Source organism: Centroberyx affinis, unplaced genomic scaffold (assembly GCF_046629955.1).
Source record: "Centroberyx affinis isolate AG114_WGS23_722 - 3 ecotype Tasmania unplaced genomic scaffold, CSIRO-AGI_Caff_v1 ptg007136l_1, whole genome shotgun sequence".
Classification (NCBI taxonomy): domain Eukaryota; kingdom Metazoa; phylum Chordata; class Actinopteri; order Beryciformes; family Berycidae; genus Centroberyx; species Centroberyx affinis.
The window spans coordinates 28,519-47,500 of NW_027283614.1; the positions used below are offsets into that span (position 1 = coordinate 28,519).

The 18,982-nt window shown below is 43.0% G+C and overlaps 1 protein-coding gene across 1 annotated transcript in view; it reads left to right on the forward strand.

Moving 5' to 3' along the window:
- Nucleotides 1–1,342: 1,342 nt before the first annotated feature.
- LOC139639326 (protein DENND6A-like) overlaps nt 1,343–18,982 on the forward strand; it is a gene marked incomplete at its 3' end in the record, with an annotated part of 22,400 nt that continues 4,760 nt past the window's right edge. The window contains exons 1-10 of the mRNA XM_071513409.1: nt 1,343–1,626; nt 3,971–4,009; nt 6,411–6,453; nt 12,149–12,261; nt 12,593–12,673; nt 14,151–14,256; nt 14,423–14,502; nt 15,275–15,334; nt 15,623–15,678; nt 16,846–16,968. Coding sequence (XP_071369510.1) covers nt 1,393–1,626; nt 3,971–4,009; nt 6,411–6,453; nt 12,149–12,261; nt 12,593–12,673; nt 14,151–14,256; nt 14,423–14,502; nt 15,275–15,334; nt 15,623–15,678; nt 16,846–16,968 — 935 coding nt within the window. The remainder of the gene's footprint in view (nt 1,627–3,970; nt 4,010–6,410; nt 6,454–12,148; nt 12,262–12,592; nt 12,674–14,150; nt 14,257–14,422; nt 14,503–15,274; nt 15,335–15,622; nt 15,679–16,845; nt 16,969–18,982) is intronic.

Consider the following 18,982-nt stretch of genomic DNA (forward strand, 5'->3'; position numbering starts at 1 on the left):
CATACTGTTTATACTTTATATATACTGTATATATCTTGCATTTCATACCCACTGTTCATACTGTTTATACTGTTTTTACTGTTCATACTCTTATTTATCATACTACCCCTTACAGTTTATTGTATTTATATATTTAGCCTATTCATACCACTCTGTTCATACTGTTCATACTGTATATACACCATATTGCATATACTATATATATTATTATATATGGTACATCTTGCATATTCATATATCTTGCATACTCATATCCACTGCTCTACTGTTGATACTGTTAATACTGTTCATACTGTATATATCTTAGCACATTCATACTACCCTTACAGCTTATTCTATTTATATATTATACATGTGCACATTACATTGCACTGCACTTTTACTGCTTCTTTTTCACTTCTGGTTAGATGCTAAACTGCATTTTGTGGTCTTAGTACTTGTTGAATCTAATCTAATAAGAGAGACACTTGTAGTGGAGGTTAGGCTTGAAATACCTGAGTGTGAGTGTTTGTGTATGTGTGTGTGTGTGTGTGTGTGAAAGAGAGAGAGAGATAGAGAGAGCAACCTGAAATTGACCTGAACAAAGAATATGAAGTGTCAAAAACAGCATGCGTACAGATGCAACACAATAAAGGTTTGACTTGTTTTGTCTCCTCTTGTGTTTCATCACTGTTGCCGCGGCCAAAACAAATCTAAATTTGAAAGTTTCTATTTCATGTAATAGTAATCTGATCCATTCTAGAGAGTAGGGAGAGTAATCTGAGCACTTTGAGCCACTGCTGCCAAAAGTATCTTGATACAAATTCCATGTCATCTGTTGAACTCCAGCCAAATACAAAGCACACACAAAAACAATGGTATATGTATTTCAAATACATGCATTTACAGACAGACAGACACACACACACACACACACACACACACACATACAGCAATGTTTCTGATCTTGACATACACACACACACACACACACACACACACACACACACACACACACACACACACACACAAACACACAGCAATGTTTCCGATCTTGACATACACACACACACACACACACACACACACACACACACACACACACACACACACACCAATGTTTCTGATCTTGACACACACACACACACACACACACACACACACACACACACAGCAGTGTTTCCGATCTTGAATGCACCCCGGTCAAGCACGGCCTTGCGTGATGACGTTTACCGTTGCGTTACCTCTACGTCAGGACGCTCCTGCTCCTGTGCTAAAGTGCTAAGTGGCTAATTGTCGGCACTGCTACTTGCCTTCTGCTGTCACATTACCTGGGCTTCGACCAAAACACAACAGTAAAATTAGTTATAAAGCAGTGAAGAGTTTCTCCGGAGGGGCCGAGTTTCCGTCGCCATGGCTCTGCAGGGCCCGGAGGAGCTGGGGGAGCAGGTCGAGGAGCCGGAGGACCTGGACGACCAGGACGCTAGCAGCATCTCTCCGGCCGAGGAGATGACGCTGCCCGCCGGGCCTGGGGGCGACGACGAGCCGGAGGCGGCGGCCGTGCTGCTGCCCTGGGACCGCTTCTCCGCCTGGCTGCACTGCATCTGCGTGGTGGGCTTCGACCTGGAGCTGGGCCAGGCCGTGGAGGTGAGGCGGGGGAGCGGGGTCCGCCGGGGCGGGGGGGACCGGTGTTCCGGAGCACAGTGTGGAGAGATAGCAGCGATGGCTCCGACTATTTCCCGGACCGCAGCGCAAACCTCTCCGTGAACCTGCGTTGTGTTGATCGGTTACTCTGTGGTCTAACAGCTGGCTTGTATAAACATAACGCCAAAATCATCTTTTACTGAATGTATCGGTGCAGTAGAAGTATTTTATTATCTGATAATGTGTGTTAGCCAGGCTGAAGTGTGTAAAGTCATTGTTTTGTTTCAGTGGCTTCCTTGGAGCTAGTCTGCTCCGACAGCCACAGCAGCACTTCAGTTTCTCTTAGTGTTTTAACATTTAGACATTTAGCTAGCTGACACTCTTACTATTCTTAATCTGACCCGAGGACAGTGTGAAGCTCTGTATCCTCTAGCCTTTGAATCCCACTGGCGACACCCGGGCTAAAAACACAGTATGTAGATTCACTACCCAATGGTAACGTAGGCTCCGACTATTCCCTGGACCGCAGTGCAGACTCAGCGGTTGGTCTGTGGTCTAACAGCTGGCTCGTATGAACATAACGCCACCAGACAGCAAAATCACCTTTACTATTGGTGCAGCAGAACTATTTTATTATCTGATCATGTTTCTGTTGGCCAGGTGTGTGAAGTCATTGATTTGTTTGAGTGACTTCCCTGGAGCTATAGTCTGCACTTCTGTTTCTACAAGTTACTGATTTAACATTTTAGACATTTAGCTGAGCACGCGACACATCGAGCTGAAGCATCCGACCAGTCTTGGGAAATATCTGCGAGTACACAGCGCATCTTTCAGCCAGCGACTGTAGTGAAGCCAGTGGTGGAGCCTGTACCAGCTCGCTTGGAAGCATATGAATCTAGTTTATGTTTTTGAACTGCTGCATAATTTGGTTCATGCAGGCTAAATACATTTTCCATTGCATCTACAGTATACCTTTACTGCACCTGTTTTTTCACTTTCTGCATAATATGACACATTGTTTAAGTGGTAAAACATATGCTCACATTTTAAAAGTAATCTCTGTCTGTGATTCTATAGTAGTAAACAGTAATTCGTTTAGTTTGGGAAGTGGGCAGTGGCGATGACTGGGAGCTGGGGATGGATGGGTAGGAAGAAATTAATGTGAACTAGTTCATTTTTTGGGACTGTGAACTTAGTTCAAAATTCAAAATTGTGAACTATGAACGTGAACTAGTTCATTTTAATCTGTGTGAACTGAACTTTGAGCTAGCTCTTGAGAAGTGTGAACTTGCACAACACTGTAGCTGACACTCTTATTGTTGTTATCCTGACCCGAGGACAGTGTGGAGGTCTGCAGCCTGGGGAGCTGAGCAAGGCACGGACACTGGCAGCAGGGTCGGGGGTTTGAATCCCACCCAGGCTAACACACATCTGAAGTCATGGCTGTTGAAGGAGTTTTGGATAAAAGCCTCCATCAAGTAGCAGATGTTAAATTCTGGCAATAGGCAATATTAAGAATTAGCCTACCAGAGCAGTGGTTCTCAACGTGGGGTCCGGGGACCACCAGGGGTCCTTGAGAGGGTTCCAGGGGGTCCCCAGCAAATTGATGAATTGTTAAACTTCAGCATTATTTAATTTAAAAGACATTAATGCAATTAGAGAATGTAGAAGAATGACTGTTTTGATGATATAATACAAATAGTCATGGAATTCTGGACAAAATCATATCTGACAATAAAAGTATTCTCAGATTTGGGTCCGAGAGACAAAATCTCATCAAATGGGGGTCCGTGGCCCTAATGTGGACTAAATTAGGGTCCTTGATATGAAAAAGGTTGAGAATCACTGTACTAGAGGAATTTATGCTCAGATTCCTGCAATTCTCTCCATTTCTCTTGTAGGAGCTACCATGTACTAAAGATAATAATAATAATAATTCGGAATGGTACTGACATGTAAATTTAAATTGATTACATTTATTTATTTACATACCACATGCATGAATAGCTACATTGTTGGCAAGTAGGACTTGGCCATCTGGGGATTAGAACCCTGGACCTTTGTATCTAGAGAGTAGGTGACTTACTGCCTGCACCACCAGGCGGACATGGTTTCCACACCTTCTCACAAGTTAAGGCAATGACAAAGAGGTTAACAATGAAGCCACAACTACCCAGGTGCAGGTAGCCTCCTGATGCCCTACTGTTAATGTTAATGAGCAAAGGCTGTTAGGGCAGACGCACTGAAACCCATTTAGATCGGAAGTCGGTAATTCCAACTCTGAACTACCGACTTCCAGTGGATTTTTGTTTGTTGCCGATGGTGATGCTGTTCCTCTGTCTTCCAGGTCATTTATCCACATCATTCCAAACTCTCAGAGAAAGAGGTGAGTCGAGCTGCCTGGAGTGACCGGAGAGTTCACTTCCAAAACACTTAGACATCCATTTTGGAGCTAAAGTCACTTCATGTTGACGTGGATTTGCTCAACATCTGTAAAATCTTCAGGATCCAGGGGCCGGATTCACCAATGTGTTCTTAAGATAGATCTTAAGAAATGACATAAGGAAATTTTAGGAAGTTCTTAAGAAGGCTCTTAAGTGCAATTCCTCAATATTTTCTTAGTAACAGTCTCATTTCTTGCGAATTTCTTTCATTTTCCTACTTAAGAACTTCTCAAAATAGGGCCTGAATTAATTCTGGTTAATAAACTTTAGGCTTACTGCCATTGAGGCTAGGAGGCTAGGAGACAAGGCTAGGTGGCTAGGAGACAAGGCTGGGAGGCTAGGAGACAAGGCTAGGAGGCAACCCAAAGTGCTTCCATCTACAAAACAATTGGGGAAAAACCTATTTAGAGCAACTAGAGCAAAGATTTAAACATTGGTTGCTGTTGGTAACTGTAAAATTTGCAGCTTATTTCCAACAGACATGAGACAGAGGCCTACCTGGCCCTACACCAAATAAAGCTTTACAATAAATGTTCATCTTAATGTTAGGTGTAGGGGAACCTATGAAGACTTTGAACTATCACCTACTTGTCTAAAATGTGTTTAAATATATGATATTAGAGGCTTACCTTTTCACTGTAGGAGTTTTAAGACAGGTGAAGGGCCGTCTTAAAGTTAAGAAAAAAATCAAGAACAAATTTGAGAAGTTTCATTTCAAGAATACCATTTATTCCTAAGTTTTTTCTTAGGAAGAAACATAAGAAGAAAGTTAAGAAAATATATAAGAACTGTTTTTGAGAATAGCATTTTTCCCTATTTTTTTTAATTAAGACTAAAGTTAAGAAAAAAATGGCACTTGAGAAGATTTTTTTTCTTAAGAGGGTTTTGTGAATCCGGCCCCAGGCTGTTAAAGTCTTCTCACTTCATCAGCCAGGGGCTTAAAGCTGCTGCATGGATCATTTTACCATCAATAAATCATCAATGCATTCATTTAGACACATTAGTAGAATTACAGTAAACATCCTCCATAGTTTCTCCACCTGGTGGATCTGGAGGGAAATCTGCTGGATCGCTTTACGGCACAAAACAGGAAGAGGTTCTGTTCTTCCAGAGCAAACGGAGCTAAATCTTTCTTTTAAAAATCTTTTTATTGAGATTTTCAACAAAAGTTCCCAGGGTTGGGCAGGCATATTCCACATTGTTACAAAATATACATCAATGTAGTATCATATAAAAATAAAAAGTGATAATAGTGACAGTAATAAAGTGAGACGTCCCTACCCCCCCACCCCCTTGATTACCTAGAATAGGTATGAGGCACAGTATCTAGAAATAAAGAAATAAAACTAAAGATGTAGCTATTTCCATGAAGTCAGGTGTTATTTTCGTGTGAAGGGCAGCAGGGCTAGAATGCATGTCACACTATGTTGTTTGGGTGTTATGAAAGCATGTCAAAAAGGGTCCCCAGGTCTTATAGAATTTCTCCCCAGAGCCACTGATTGAGAAGCGTATCATCTCCAATTTAAGGCAGGACATTATGTCTCGAAGCCACTGACCAAGTGTGGGCGGGGCAGCATCTTTCCATTTGGGAGCTAAAGCTTTCAGAGTTTCTGGCAGCAGATGGTGGAAGGAGGGAAAGGACGGCGAGCGGGCTCAGTCTGGACGTTTAGCAGTTTACGGACGGGAAAAGGAAATACAATTTTTTTTTAGTAATCATTCAGAATTCTTTGAAAGCCTATATAAAATCTGAAACAATGGCAGAACAGTTCAGTCAGGGGAAAGAAAGAGATAAGAAGAGAATGATTTAGTGCGCATTAAACCTTTTAAAAAATTTAAAGTTTGGGAATTTATAAAAAAAAAAACGGGATTTGAGAAAAAAATCGGAAAAAAAATCCCATGCATGCATAATAATTTTGAAAATATTTCTATGTAATTGTTTTGAATGTGGTTCCTCTCTAAATGAAGCAACGGGGCTGATGGGAAATGTAGTCTGAATGTGAAGAAACACGAGAACTAACAACACTACTGGTGGGAGATAGAGGTATCACTGTTCATTTGATATAATGATATATTGATGATTAAAAATGATACATGCTGCAGCTTAACATCTCTACCATCTTTAATAAAGTTCCTTCATTTGGTTAAATGTTGTACTATCTATCATTTTATAAGAGAGTGTCATTTTCTTCAAATGTTGGCGATCATATTTTTCTATTCATATTCATATTTTTTATTCTATTCTATGCATAGTGTATTTGTGAAGCAACAGGCTTCGGTGATTTTACTGGATTGTTTTTCATGTTTTTCATGTTTGTTAAACTTCTTGTTGTCGTGTCTTTTCAGAAAACGAGTATCTGCTACCTTTCCTTTCCTGACTCCAACTCAGGTGAGTTCCTGTTGTCTGTTTTCGTGTTTCGGTCAGAAGGGTTATGTTGGGAAAAGAAAAAAAGAAAAGAAAATCTCGCGGGCGTCCGTGTTTCACCCGGTTTTTCCGAGCCGGACCGGAACGCACCGCGGACGAGCGACCACCGATCAGCCCACAACCTTCACATAACCAAAAATGCCCTTTTTGAAATTGAACTAAATAAATAGAAAGCAAATGAACATATAGATTTAAGGAACATCTTTTATTGTAACATTCTTTCACATAACCAAAAATGCCTTTTTTAATTAAAATAAACAAATAACACGTCTTTGGAACAGATTAGTGATGCAATATATTAATGAGTATCGGCCGCTGCCATCGGTGGATTTAATCTTATCGGCCGATGAGCTGATTGTAGTCAACAACGCAAAAATCGGCCATTTCCGATATTCAACCGATATATCTGTGCATCACTAATTGAATGTGCACTTGAAGTTATGTTTAAGTTATGTTATGGACAAGTTATGGACATCGCTGCGTTTTACTGGCGTTGTTCTAGAGGACGTTGAACTTATATAATAATCGTCAGTTCTTTCCTCGTCAGCCGGTTCTCATAGATGTGGTCGGTACAGTTACGTTACGGTTAGTCCTCAGTGTTCAGGGTTCCTACGCAGGTCTGGAAAGTCTGGAAAAGTATTAAAAATGAATTTGATCATTTCCAGGTCTTGAATAGTTTGGGAATTTGAAAAAAATGTCTGGAAAAGTATGGAAAATGTTGCGGTTCAGGTCCGATACACACATAATTCTAGCTTTTATGTTGTTGTAGAGCCACTTTGAGTCCACAGTTTTTGTTGATGTGCAGAATAATGTTCAGATAGAGGGACGCTCTTATTACCCAGCCGCTGTCAGCATGTATTATATCAAATACCCACCAAAATCAAATCCGGTCAAGAACATAGGGTCTGGGAAAAATATGGAATTTTAAAATGGAAAGCGTGTAGGAACCCTGCCAATCATCTCACATATTCTGATATTTGTGGCTGTGAAGAACAATCTTCATCTATACAGTGATGTGACCTAGTTAGCAGGGGCAAGATGTCTATCTGCGTAAATCATATTGAACACCAGACAAAATCTTCAAAACAAATCAAGGTCTGGGGAAAAGTGAGGAATTTTTTTTATTGAAAATATGTAGGAACCCTGGTTTTACTGGCATTGTTCTAGAGACCGTTGAACTTATATAATAATCGTCAGGTCTTTCCTCGTCAGCCGGTTCTCATAGATGTGGTCGGTACAGGGGAACGAACTGAACACACGGCCGCGTGCTGTGGGGTGTTCAGTCGTCACGTTGTAAGGTTGCTCCTCAGTGTTTCTCTGTATGGACGCTGCTGCCGGGTTGAGGGTTCGACTCCCTGTGCAGCTGGGTCCGGATATCTGACCTGTGGATTAGGTGGAGCCAATAGTAATCAGTCTAATGCTAGACTGAAGACAATGTAGCACAGGGATGGGATTACACACACACACACACACACAGTACAGTATCTCCCCAGAGAGGTGTGTGTGTGTGTGTGTGTGTGTGTGTGTGTGTGTGTGTACTGTGACTAAGCAGACTTTAGTGCTGACAAGCCTGTTGTCCTCTGGGTGAGCAACACACAAACAGGATTAAGACAAACACTAACAGGAGAGCTATAAATAAGTGTGTGAGAAAAGAGAGAGAGCTAAGGTTAAGTTGGAGGAGGGTGACATAATCTCTCCGAGCTGCAGATCTACACTGCCTCTCTCTCTCTCTCTCTCTCTCTCTCTCTCTCTCTCTCTCTCTCTCTCTCTCTCTCTCTCTCTCTCTCTCTCTCTCTCTCTCTCTCTCTCTCTCTCTCTCCGCTCTCTCTCACCTGCACAAAACTCATAAATCATTGTCTTACATCCACATTAGTACTGAGTTTGGAGTTCAGTCTGTCTCTCTGTCTCTCTCTCTCTCTCTCTCTCTCTCTCTCTCTCTCTCTCTCTCTCTCTCTCTCTCTCTCTCTCTCTCTCTCTCTCTCTCTCTCTCTCTCTCTCTCTCTCTCTGTCTGTCTCTCTGTCTGTCTCTCTCTCTTTCTCTCTGTCTCTCTGTCTGTCTGTCTCTCTCTCTTTCTCTCTCCGTCTCTCTCTGTCTGTCTGTCTGTCTCTCTTTCTCTCTGTCTCTCTGTCTGTCTGTCTCTCTCTCTTTCTCTCTGTCTCTCTGTCTGTCTGTCTCTCTGTCTGTCTGCCTGTCTCTCTGTCTGTCTGTCTGTCTCTCTGTCTCTCTGTCTGTCTCTGTCTCTCTGTCTCTCTCTGTCTGTCTCTCTCTCTGTCTGTCTGTCTCTCTGTCTGTCTGTCTCTCTCTCTGTCTCTCTGTCTCTCTCTGTCTGTCTGTAGGATCTCCAGCAGAGGATCCAGAAAACAACAATTTAAAAATGTCGTTACAAAGTGACAATAATATAATCTGGATGGAGAGCTTATGAAACTGTGATGGTCAAGAGTCTCATTAGTGATTACTACAGCAGAATAACATGGAGCTGATATCACCATTCATGTTCCTGACACAACATACGCACTGACACATTGTTGTATCGCGATATGTAGAATTTTAATATATCGTCCGTCTCTAATGGCTTTGTTTAAGTTCTGGGGCCAGTTGCATAAAGCTAGTTTAAGACTAGTCGAAGTCTTAGACTGGTCTTAGATTCTCAGGTTGGACTAGTCTAATTAAGACGGTCTGTTACTTAAATATTACGACTGACTTATTTAGTTGTAGGAAAGTTAGCCACCTTCCCCCCCGGCTAATCTTGAGTTAAGAACTTTGTTGTTATGGCAACGAGTCGGCCTAACTGTCAGAGTGGGAAGTTTAAATACTGAAGCTGTTTCATAAAAGACGGCAAATCTCTGTTTTTTGGAAAGAACCTGAAGAAGAGAGAGAGTGTTTAGAGACAGAAACAACCCATTAGAGATCTACAACAATCAAGAAGTAGTAGGAACAGAGAAATATAAATGTCTATAGCAAGTTTGACTTAAGGACACATTTAAGTCTAAGACCAGGTCTATCTTTATGCAGCTGGCCCCTGGACCGGTCTAAGAAAACTGTAATCTGGATTAGAGGCAGAACTGGGACTCAAACAGACGTGGAAGCAGAAATAAAACTAAAACTAAAACTCCCTCTGTGTTTCGGCCACTGATGTGACAACCCCCAATCCCCCCCCCCCGCGTGATGTCATAGAGTCTTGCCTGAGCTGGGGAATGCAGTGTGTGTGTGTGTGTGTGTGTGTGGTGTGTGTGTGTGTGTGTGTGTGTGTGTGTCCGTCCTATGCAGTGGAATGCCTTGAACTCTGACAGTAGCTAGCGCAGAGCAGGAGTGTGTATTGTGTGTTAGACTTTGGAATGTTTCTGATTATTGTTATCTATCTAGTACACACACACACCCACACACACACACACACCCACCCACACACACACACTCTTTCGTGCGATGTGTTTGCTGGAGTTCATGTCGAGGTGACGGCCGGTCGGTGACTCATCGTGTGCTTCCCGTTTCCCCCGTTCCTTCTACTTCCCCTTCCTGTTTGTCCAGGAAACCGGGGGGGGGGGCACAGAGCAGCCAATCAGCGCTCGTATCCATGACAACACATACATCCAAATCAAAGTAACACTATTTAAATGATTTCAACACTCAAAACAGTTTTACGTTACTATTACATTTTTTTCTTTATTGCTTTTCTACTCAGCGTTTGTAAGTCTGGGTCAGAGGTGAGGACTCGAGTCACATTTTGAATAGCTTGAGACTTGACTTGATGCATGAAGAGAAGACTTGAGTCTTGACTTGACTTGGGTTCTGGTGACTTGGGACTTGACTCTGACTTGTACTCTGATGACTTGAAAAGGTTTCTAAAGTCTTGACTTGAGATCTTGTGTTTGTGTAAATGACTTAGATTGAAAGTGATGAGATTTGTTCCAGCGGACGACTGAATTTAAATTCTGTTTTCTGAATTTGTATGGAATGATTGAATTTATTGAAGTTGAAACTGATTATAGAAATCAAACTCATGATGCTCTTACCAAGTTTTTATCCTATTAAAACCATATTGCATTGAAAAGTCCTAGATATTTAGTTTTCTTTAAGATATTAAATTGATACTGGACTCTTGATTTGTTCTGACTTGACTTGCTGTTCTACATTTAGACTTGAGACTTGACTTGAGACTTCAGCCTCAAAACTTGAGAGTGACTTGAACTTGATGCGGGCAGCAACTGGGAGCCAGTGGAGGAGATGAACAGCAGAGTGACATGTGCTCTGTTGGGCCGGTTGAAGACCAGACACTCCGCCGCGTTCTGGATCATCTGCAGAGGTTTGAGCTACATGCCGGGAGCCCTGCCAGGAAGGAGCTGCAGTAGTCAAGGCTGATATTACAAGAGCCTGTACCAGGAGTTGTGCTGCATGCTCAGACAGGTAGAGTCTGATCTTCCTGATATTGTACAGGGCAAAGCGGCATGACCGAGCAACAGAAGCCACATGCTCCTTGAAGGTTAGCTGGTCATCAATCATGACACCCGAGTTTCTGGCGGACTTTGTGGGCATGAGCTGAGCTGATTGGAGCTGGATACTGATCTGTTGTTGCACAGAGGGACTGGCTGGGATGACAAGGAGCTCAGTCTTTGACAGGTTAAGCTGAAGGTGGCGTTCCTTCATCCGTGCCGAGGCCGTGGGGTCGTCTGGAGGGAACGATAGGAGGAGCTGGGTGTCGTCAGCATATGGACGATATGAGGAGCCGTGTGAGCGGATCACTGCACCCAGTGGGGTGGTGTCTACTGAAAAGAGAAGGGGTCCAAGCACTGACCCTTGAGAAATGTCTGCAGGATGAAGTACATGCAAAATTATATATGCGCCGGATATAGAAATGCTGTACCGGGCACTAGCGAGCTCCTGACTGCGCCTTTTATAAACCGGGTGTTTCCATGGTAACCCCATCCCCACTAGGGATGTGCGCGATTAGTCGACTAGTCGTTTAAACGTTTCTACCCTCGCTAATCGGCACCAGAAATACTAGTCGGCTTCAAGTTGCTCTCTCTCTCTGTGTGAAACATCTGAGCCTGAGAGAGGTTTTTCAGCTGCTGGACTTATTAACAGACTGAGGTCTCGCCTTTCACCCCAACATGTTGACATGTTGATTTCACTGAACAAAAATGTTTCGTCAGTCGAGTAAGTAGGCCTACCATGTTGTGTGTGTGTGTGTGTGTGTGTGTGTGTGTGTGTGTGTGTGTGTGTGCACCTGCTGTTTGAAGCTGATTGCCAACAGCACGCCGTTGTTGAACAGCCTAATAATCTAATGTCACGTCGATCAGTATTATTGGTAGTTTTTCTGATGACAGATTATTATTTTTTTGTATTTTTTATTATTATTTTAAATGTTATTTGTTAGCTTTTATTTGGTGAGTTGTCATGTTTTGTAATGTACAACATTCAAAGTGCCACAGTTATTGAAGAATATGATTAACGGTTTCAAATGGCTCTTAAATACATGCAATGTTTTTTCGGACAACGTTTTAACCTTATAGATTAAATTGTGCTCATTTTTGACTGTTTTCTGAGTGTTTTCTTACTTTTAGACTAGTCGACTAGTCTACATTTAAATTTTCGTTTAATCGACAGGGAAATTAGTCGTTAGGAACGTTCCTAATCCCCACCCTGCTGTGTTTGCGTTCCCAGGTTGCCTAGGCGACACCCAGTTCTGCTTCCGCTTCCGTCAGGGTTCCAACAGGAAGTCGTCGCTCGGCTGCTTCCTGGAGACCGCCGACCGAGACGCACCGCTCTGTCTGAAGGTTGGGACGCACACACACACACACACACACACACACACACACACACACACACACACACACACACACACACACACACACACAGCTTGTACAGACAGACAAAAGACACATCTGTAATGGCTGCTGTAATGATATATAGCTCTGTAACTGTGTGTGTGTGTGTGTGTGTGTGTGTGTGTGTGTGTGTGTGTGTGTGTGTGTGTGTGTGTGTGTGTGTGTGTGTGTGTGTGTGTGTGTGTGTGTGTGTGTGTGTGTGTGTGTGTGTGTGTGTGTGTGTGTGTGTGTGTGTGTGTGTGTGTGTGTGTGTGTGTGTGTGTGTGTGTGTGTGTTGCAGAGGGACCAGGGCCATTACTACGGCTATGTGTATTTCCGTCAGGTGCGGGACAAGTCTCTGAAGAGAGGATACTTCCAGAAGGTCAGTGTGTGTTTCTGATCAACTCTGTCGCTCCAGAACGTACTTCTGAACCAGATTTAATTCACTTTATCAATAACTTTATTATTATTTTCTTATATTCTGCACACTACCAGTCAACAGTCTGGACTCCTGACTGAATGTTCTGTGTTTTTCATTCTCTTAAAGCATTCTGATCTACAGGCTTCTGCTTAAATGCTTGAAATGAGTTTCTTAGACAAATATAAATAGTGAAGTTGATCCTATGTATGAATTTCTTTCCAAAGCCTTTTACCTTTCCATCAAGGCAAAGAATCTAAAATATAAGATAGTTTGGATGTCTTTGCTGTTGTTCTAAAATGTGGAAAATAGTAAAAATAAAGAAAGAAGCGTGTGTCCAAACTTCTGACTGGGAGTGTATGGATTTATAATTTTATTTCATTGTCATTGCAGCCAGGTGCATAAAATATATCAACATGAATACACAAATGTGCATTAAACATGGCAAAAGACTCATAAATGAAGATCATCATCATCATCATCATCCATAGAACAGCATTAAAATAAACAGCACTAACACTGGACTGACTGTCTTGTATCCTGACTGTCTACAGTAACACAATGATGTGTTATTGAATTATTCTTGAAAATAGAAAGTGGTCTCTCTGTCTCAATGTCTCTCTCTCTCTGTCTCAATGTCTCTCTCTCTCTCTCTCTCTCTCTCCCTCTCTCTCTCTCTCTCTCTCTCCCTCTCTCTCTCAATTCAATTCAATTCAATTCAATTCAATGTGCTTTATTGGCATGAAAGTTCACAGACAATGTTGCCAAAGCATCAAGATGAATATCAGTCTAGGTGTGTGTGTGTGTGTGTGTGTGTGTGTGTGTGTGTGTGTGTGTGAGAGAGTCAGTGCCTGGACAGAGGAAGTGTGTTGCTGTGTGTTCAGCTCCTGAACCCAGAGCCTCCATCACAGACTGAGGATCAGTAAACTATGTGAAGGAATTAATGTTTGTTGGTAACAAGGGTTACACACATTTTATATGCAGTACACAATAACATTCAAAGAGAAAAATAAATAAAATAAAATAAAAGTGTATTGGTCACTCACTGTTCCTCAGGTTGTGGCAAGTTTCTACAAACTGACCTCAGGTCTGCTGTGTTTCCCTCTCCTAGTAGAAGTCGCAGCTTTGACTAATCATCAAGCTCTGAAGTGGGAGACTTGGAGCTGAACTTGTTAAAGTAGATTTCTCTAGCTGAGTTAAATTTTTCACATTTTAGGAGGAAGTGCATCTCCGTCTCGACCTCACCTGTCCAACAGTGACCACATGTTCTGTTGTCTTTTGGTTGCCATGATTTCTTATGTCTTCCTGTTTCGATTGCCAATTGGTGGTCACTGAGCCTGTACCTGTACTCTCTCTCTGTCTCAATGTCTCTCTCTCTCTCTCTCTCTCTCTCTCTCTCTCTCTCTCTCTCTCTCTCTCTCTCTCTCTCTCTCTCTCTCAGTCCCTGGTCCTGATCAGCAGGTTGCCCTATGTGACGTTCTTCCACTCCCTGTTGAAGATCATGGCTCCAGAATACTTTGAGAAACAGGAACCGTGTCTGGAGGCTGGTCAGTCTGTCTGTCTGCCTGTCTGTCTGTCTGCCTGTCTGTCTGTCTGCCTGCCTGTCTGCCTGTCTGTCTGCCTGTCTGTCTGTCTGCCTGTGTGTTTGCCTGTCTGTCTGCCTGTCTGTATTTTGTTTGTATTTGAGCTGTTGTGTATTTATTTGATTGACAGCTTGTAACGACATCGACCGCTGGCCGACGCCCCATCCTGGACGAATCCTCACCCTGCCTATTATGGGCGTGGTCATCAAGGTGCGAACACACACACACACACACACACACACACACACACACACACACACACGATAGACTGGTTATGCAATCTGTTGAATGTGTCTTTTTAACCCTTATTTAACCAGACTAGTCATCACAGTCTTCAACACTAGTCTCCCTGCCCAATTTCATCCAGGTTCCGGTCGCTGCAGGATTTTAATGTAGAGCAGACTAACATTTCAAGTCAAGTCAAATTTTATTATCCCACCAGGGGAAATCGGTACAGTCCAATACTTCCTTACGACCTGCCCATCGTAAAGGTCAGAGAGCTGTGCTCGGTTCGCCCCGATAACTTTACTGGCCGCTCTGACAAGCCGACCGAGCCTGTTCTTATTGGCCAGATTCAGGTTCCCAAACCACACCACAACATAAAAAGACAGCACCGACTCAATACAAGTTCTGTAGAACAGAGTCATCATTTTGGTGCACACATTAAAAGAATTCATTTTTCTCAAGAAGTAAAGACGTTGTTGTACCTTCTTAGAAATGGCATCTGCATTAGCCTGAAAGCACAACCTGTTGTCAAACACAGTACCCAAATATTTGTAGTTCTCCACCAAATCAATCTCAGTTCCCTCAATACCTGTGACTTTGGGGATGGGTGCTGACTTCCTAAAATCAATAATCATGTCCTTCAGTCATTAACAACCGGCCCATGATCTAGTTCACCCCCTTCAGCAGGCTAACTATGAGTCATCATTTGGTTCCTGATCAGTGTTTTGACTGTTGTGTGTGTTGTGTGCTGCTTTAGGTTCGCATCCCAACCTGTTATGACAAACCAGGAACCTCCCAGCTGGTCCAATCCGCACAGGTGATTACACACACACACACACACACACACACACACACACACACACACACACACACACACACGCACGTATACATACACACATGGTGTCAAAATCAGCAATAGATAATCAAAGGTCTCAGGATGATTCCTAGCTTTAATAGGAAAGCATAATGTGCTTTACATCCATCCCAGCTGTCATTTTCTCAGTGTCAGGAGTCAGTTCTTAAATTTTGGATGTTTTATTTTCTCTCTTTGTTCTGAAGTGTTCAGTGACTCCACACTGATCACAGGTGATTATGTGTTTTTCAGAGCGACAGTCTGGTGTCCATCGTCCTCCCGACCATCCACGAAGTCGACCTCTTCAGGTGAGACCGGCGTTTTCTGCAACCTTCAGCACGAGTTGTGCTGTTGAACGCAGCTCAGTGGCGGCACGAGATTTTGCCGCCACCTGCTGTCCGGCGGCGGTACTGCAGCACGGGCTGAAACGACCTCTTATTTACCACCTGTTGACAGAGCTGTCTGTCATCGTTTGGCTCGCCTGCAAAGAGCTGGAAATGAAAACAAAATGTACCTGCCAAGAATCATTTTTACATATAGAAAACTGAGATACTCGCCCTGAGAATGAAAGCCTCCAGTGAGGAAAGAAGTAGACTATTGAGCTGTAAACACAAAGTCCAAGACTGTCTGAATGCTACGGAAGCGTAATACATTCTCTTGAGAAAAAAAAAATTGCCCTGTTTTTCTGAATTAACGAGATACCTCAAAATCCTGCGAGAAGCTCTCACCTGCATGGAGTATCCTACGGTTGCAATACCATCTGTATTACTTAAAGACACGAGTATCTCCCAATGTTTCAAACCAAAAGCAAAATAAAACTGGATTAAACTAAACAGGTGGACATGTTTGCTTCCATGAAATCGAATTCTCAAGTAGGAATGAGAGCTTCTCTTGGGATTTTGAGATATCTCATTAATTCAGAAAAACAGAGCAGAATTCTTTTTTTTCCATGAAAACTTTTCTCAGAATTCTGAGATAATTATCTCGTTAATTCAGAAAAACAGAGCAGAATTTTTTTTTTCTCAAGTGAATGCATTACGCTTCCGTAAGGAGGGGAGAGACTAACAGCTTGAAATTTTAAAAAGACTTTATCATCATGGCTCCGAGCCAACGCCTTTCCACCATCAGGTCTTCAGTACTACAGCCAATGAAAAACTAGCAATCAAGGCACATGCAAACAGTCTGTGTAAAGACAGTAGAGGACCAAACCAAGGAAAAATATTTTTTACGGGGCCAAAATATTTTTTATAGAAATCTCTCTCTCTCTCTCTCTCTCTCTGGCTCTCTCTCTCTCTCTCTCTCTCTCTCTCTGGCTCTCTCTCTCTCTCCCTCTCTGGCTCTCTCTCTCTGGCTCTCTCTCTCTCTCTCTCTGGCTCTCTCTCTCCCCCTCTCTCTCTCTCTCTCCGGCTCTCTCTCTCTTTCTCTCTCTCTCTCTCTCTCTCTCTCTCTCTCTCTGGCATTCTCTCTCTCTCTAGGTGTTTCTACCCGGTCTTCTTCCACATCCAGATGCTGTGGGAGCTGGTGTTGCTAGGGGAGGCCCTGGTCGTCATGGCGCCGTCGCCGGCCGAGTCGTCCGATACGGTGCTGGCGTTGGTCAGGTGAGTCGGAGGGGGCGTGGCCGGGACGGGAGCCACTGAGCGCGCCCGGCGGTGCGGTCGGTTCCCAGCTCTGTGTGATGTCATCGTATTAGCCCTCTGTCCGCTTCTCTCTGTTAGAATTGACGATTGAAGATTTTACCGATCAGCTACAAAGCTCACGCTGCTTACATCTCTGATCTTATCATCTCCTTATTAGCAGTAGTAGTATCCTCTTGCCTGGGTCCAGACCTTTGACTCCGCCCACTCCACCAGTTGACTGATTCTGGTCTGGCATCGTGACTTGAAACAGCGGTTTCTCTCGGTTGAAAAATGATCGATCCAATGAGTGCCGGGGGGGGACTAACGTTTAGCCAATCAGAGCCACGGGGGCGGGACTAACGCCGTTGTCAAGCTGTTGTCAAGCTGTGCGCCGGAACCAAGGAGGAGTAATAACAACAATGGAGACGCTATAGACAAGATGGACGCTGCTATCCAGGCTGTTCTGAATCCATTAAAAGTCGTCATACTTTGTTTTTCCTTGGCTCCGTGTCGTCAAAGATGCTCTATACTTTCTGAACCGTCTCTGGTGTTGTCATGGCTACGCATCAGCGTTGACTTAAATTGACGTTAGATTCAGGCGGATACGTCGGTCTCTAGTGATCGGTTAGGGGAAATCGAATCCCCCCCCCCCCCCCCACGGAAATCGGTTAGAGTGGAGGCAATGTCAGACTGAAGATGGACATGGAGTGGAACCAGTTGACTGTTCTGTCTGATATCAGGCAAAGTTTCCTCCTTATTTTACCCCAAATTCAGGCAGTAAGCGAAGGTTGCGCTCTCTTCCTTTAAATTTCTCCTAAAAACACACTTTAATACACTTGCTTTTACTGAGTTTTTGTGTTTAGATTTGTTTACTGCTAATCTTTCTCTTTTACTGTCATTATCTGTTTATTTTATCGTTGCATTTTTATGACACAGTCGATGGTTTTGGCTGTCTCGTTGTTTTCCTTGTATCTTGTTCTGTGAGGCGCTTTGTAACCTTTGTTTTGAAAAGTGCTCTATAAATAATTTATTGTGATTATGATATTGTGGCTTGGCGATAAAACCACACTGTGAATGTTGGTCATGTGGGAACGTAGAGTAAACGCTGACTAGGTTTACATGCAGTGAAATAAACCTGTTAATCAGACTGTTTCAGACTTATTCACTGGCAGTGAACAGCTGATCGTTACAGAATAAACGGAGCGATCCTGTTGACAGTCTGCTGTCAGATCCAGCTGCAGTCCTGTAAACCTGCAGTCAGCCTTCATGTCGGAATTGCTCTTGCGTATTATTAGTTCCCACACACAGATGGCGATGTGGCGCTTTTCTGGAGTAAAAAAAAAATTAAAAAAAATAAGCGAAGAAGAGGAATCCGTGTATCATTCGTTCTTTTCATATTCAATTGAGAATCCAAATACAAATCGAACAAATTAAATATCAAAATCAAGTTCGGCCCGTGGCACGTATTTTCATTTCCTATTTTTGACTTGAGCATAAAATCGAAAGTACGAAAAACAAACCGTTATTTGTTTTTTGGTATCAGATTCATAAACGAATAACGAATCATTTTTTCATTTTCCAATTTTGGATTCTCAGTTGAATATGAAAAGAAGGAATGATACACGGATTAAGAGGCCTGGAAGTTGCTTGTTTTCCACCTGTAGGATGGAGAGCAGCAAACACAGCTGCAGCCTAGAAGAAACCACTTCATTAACTGGAGTTCATGTGGAAATTGGTTGGACAGAGGTGGCTGAGGAACGCTTTGATCAGCTGATCAGCTGCATGGAAACAGTTTAACAGTTTTAGTCGGTTTAGACAGACAGTCATTTTCCTTTTCCAGCTGCATGTGAACACAGTCAGCGTCTGGAATCAGACTGCTGGGGTGAAACTACTGGTTGTGTATTTCTCTCTCTCTCTTTCTCTCTGTCTCTTTCTCTCTCTGTCTGTCTCTCTCTCTCTCTGTCTGTCTCTCTCTCTCTCTGTCTGTCTCTCTCTG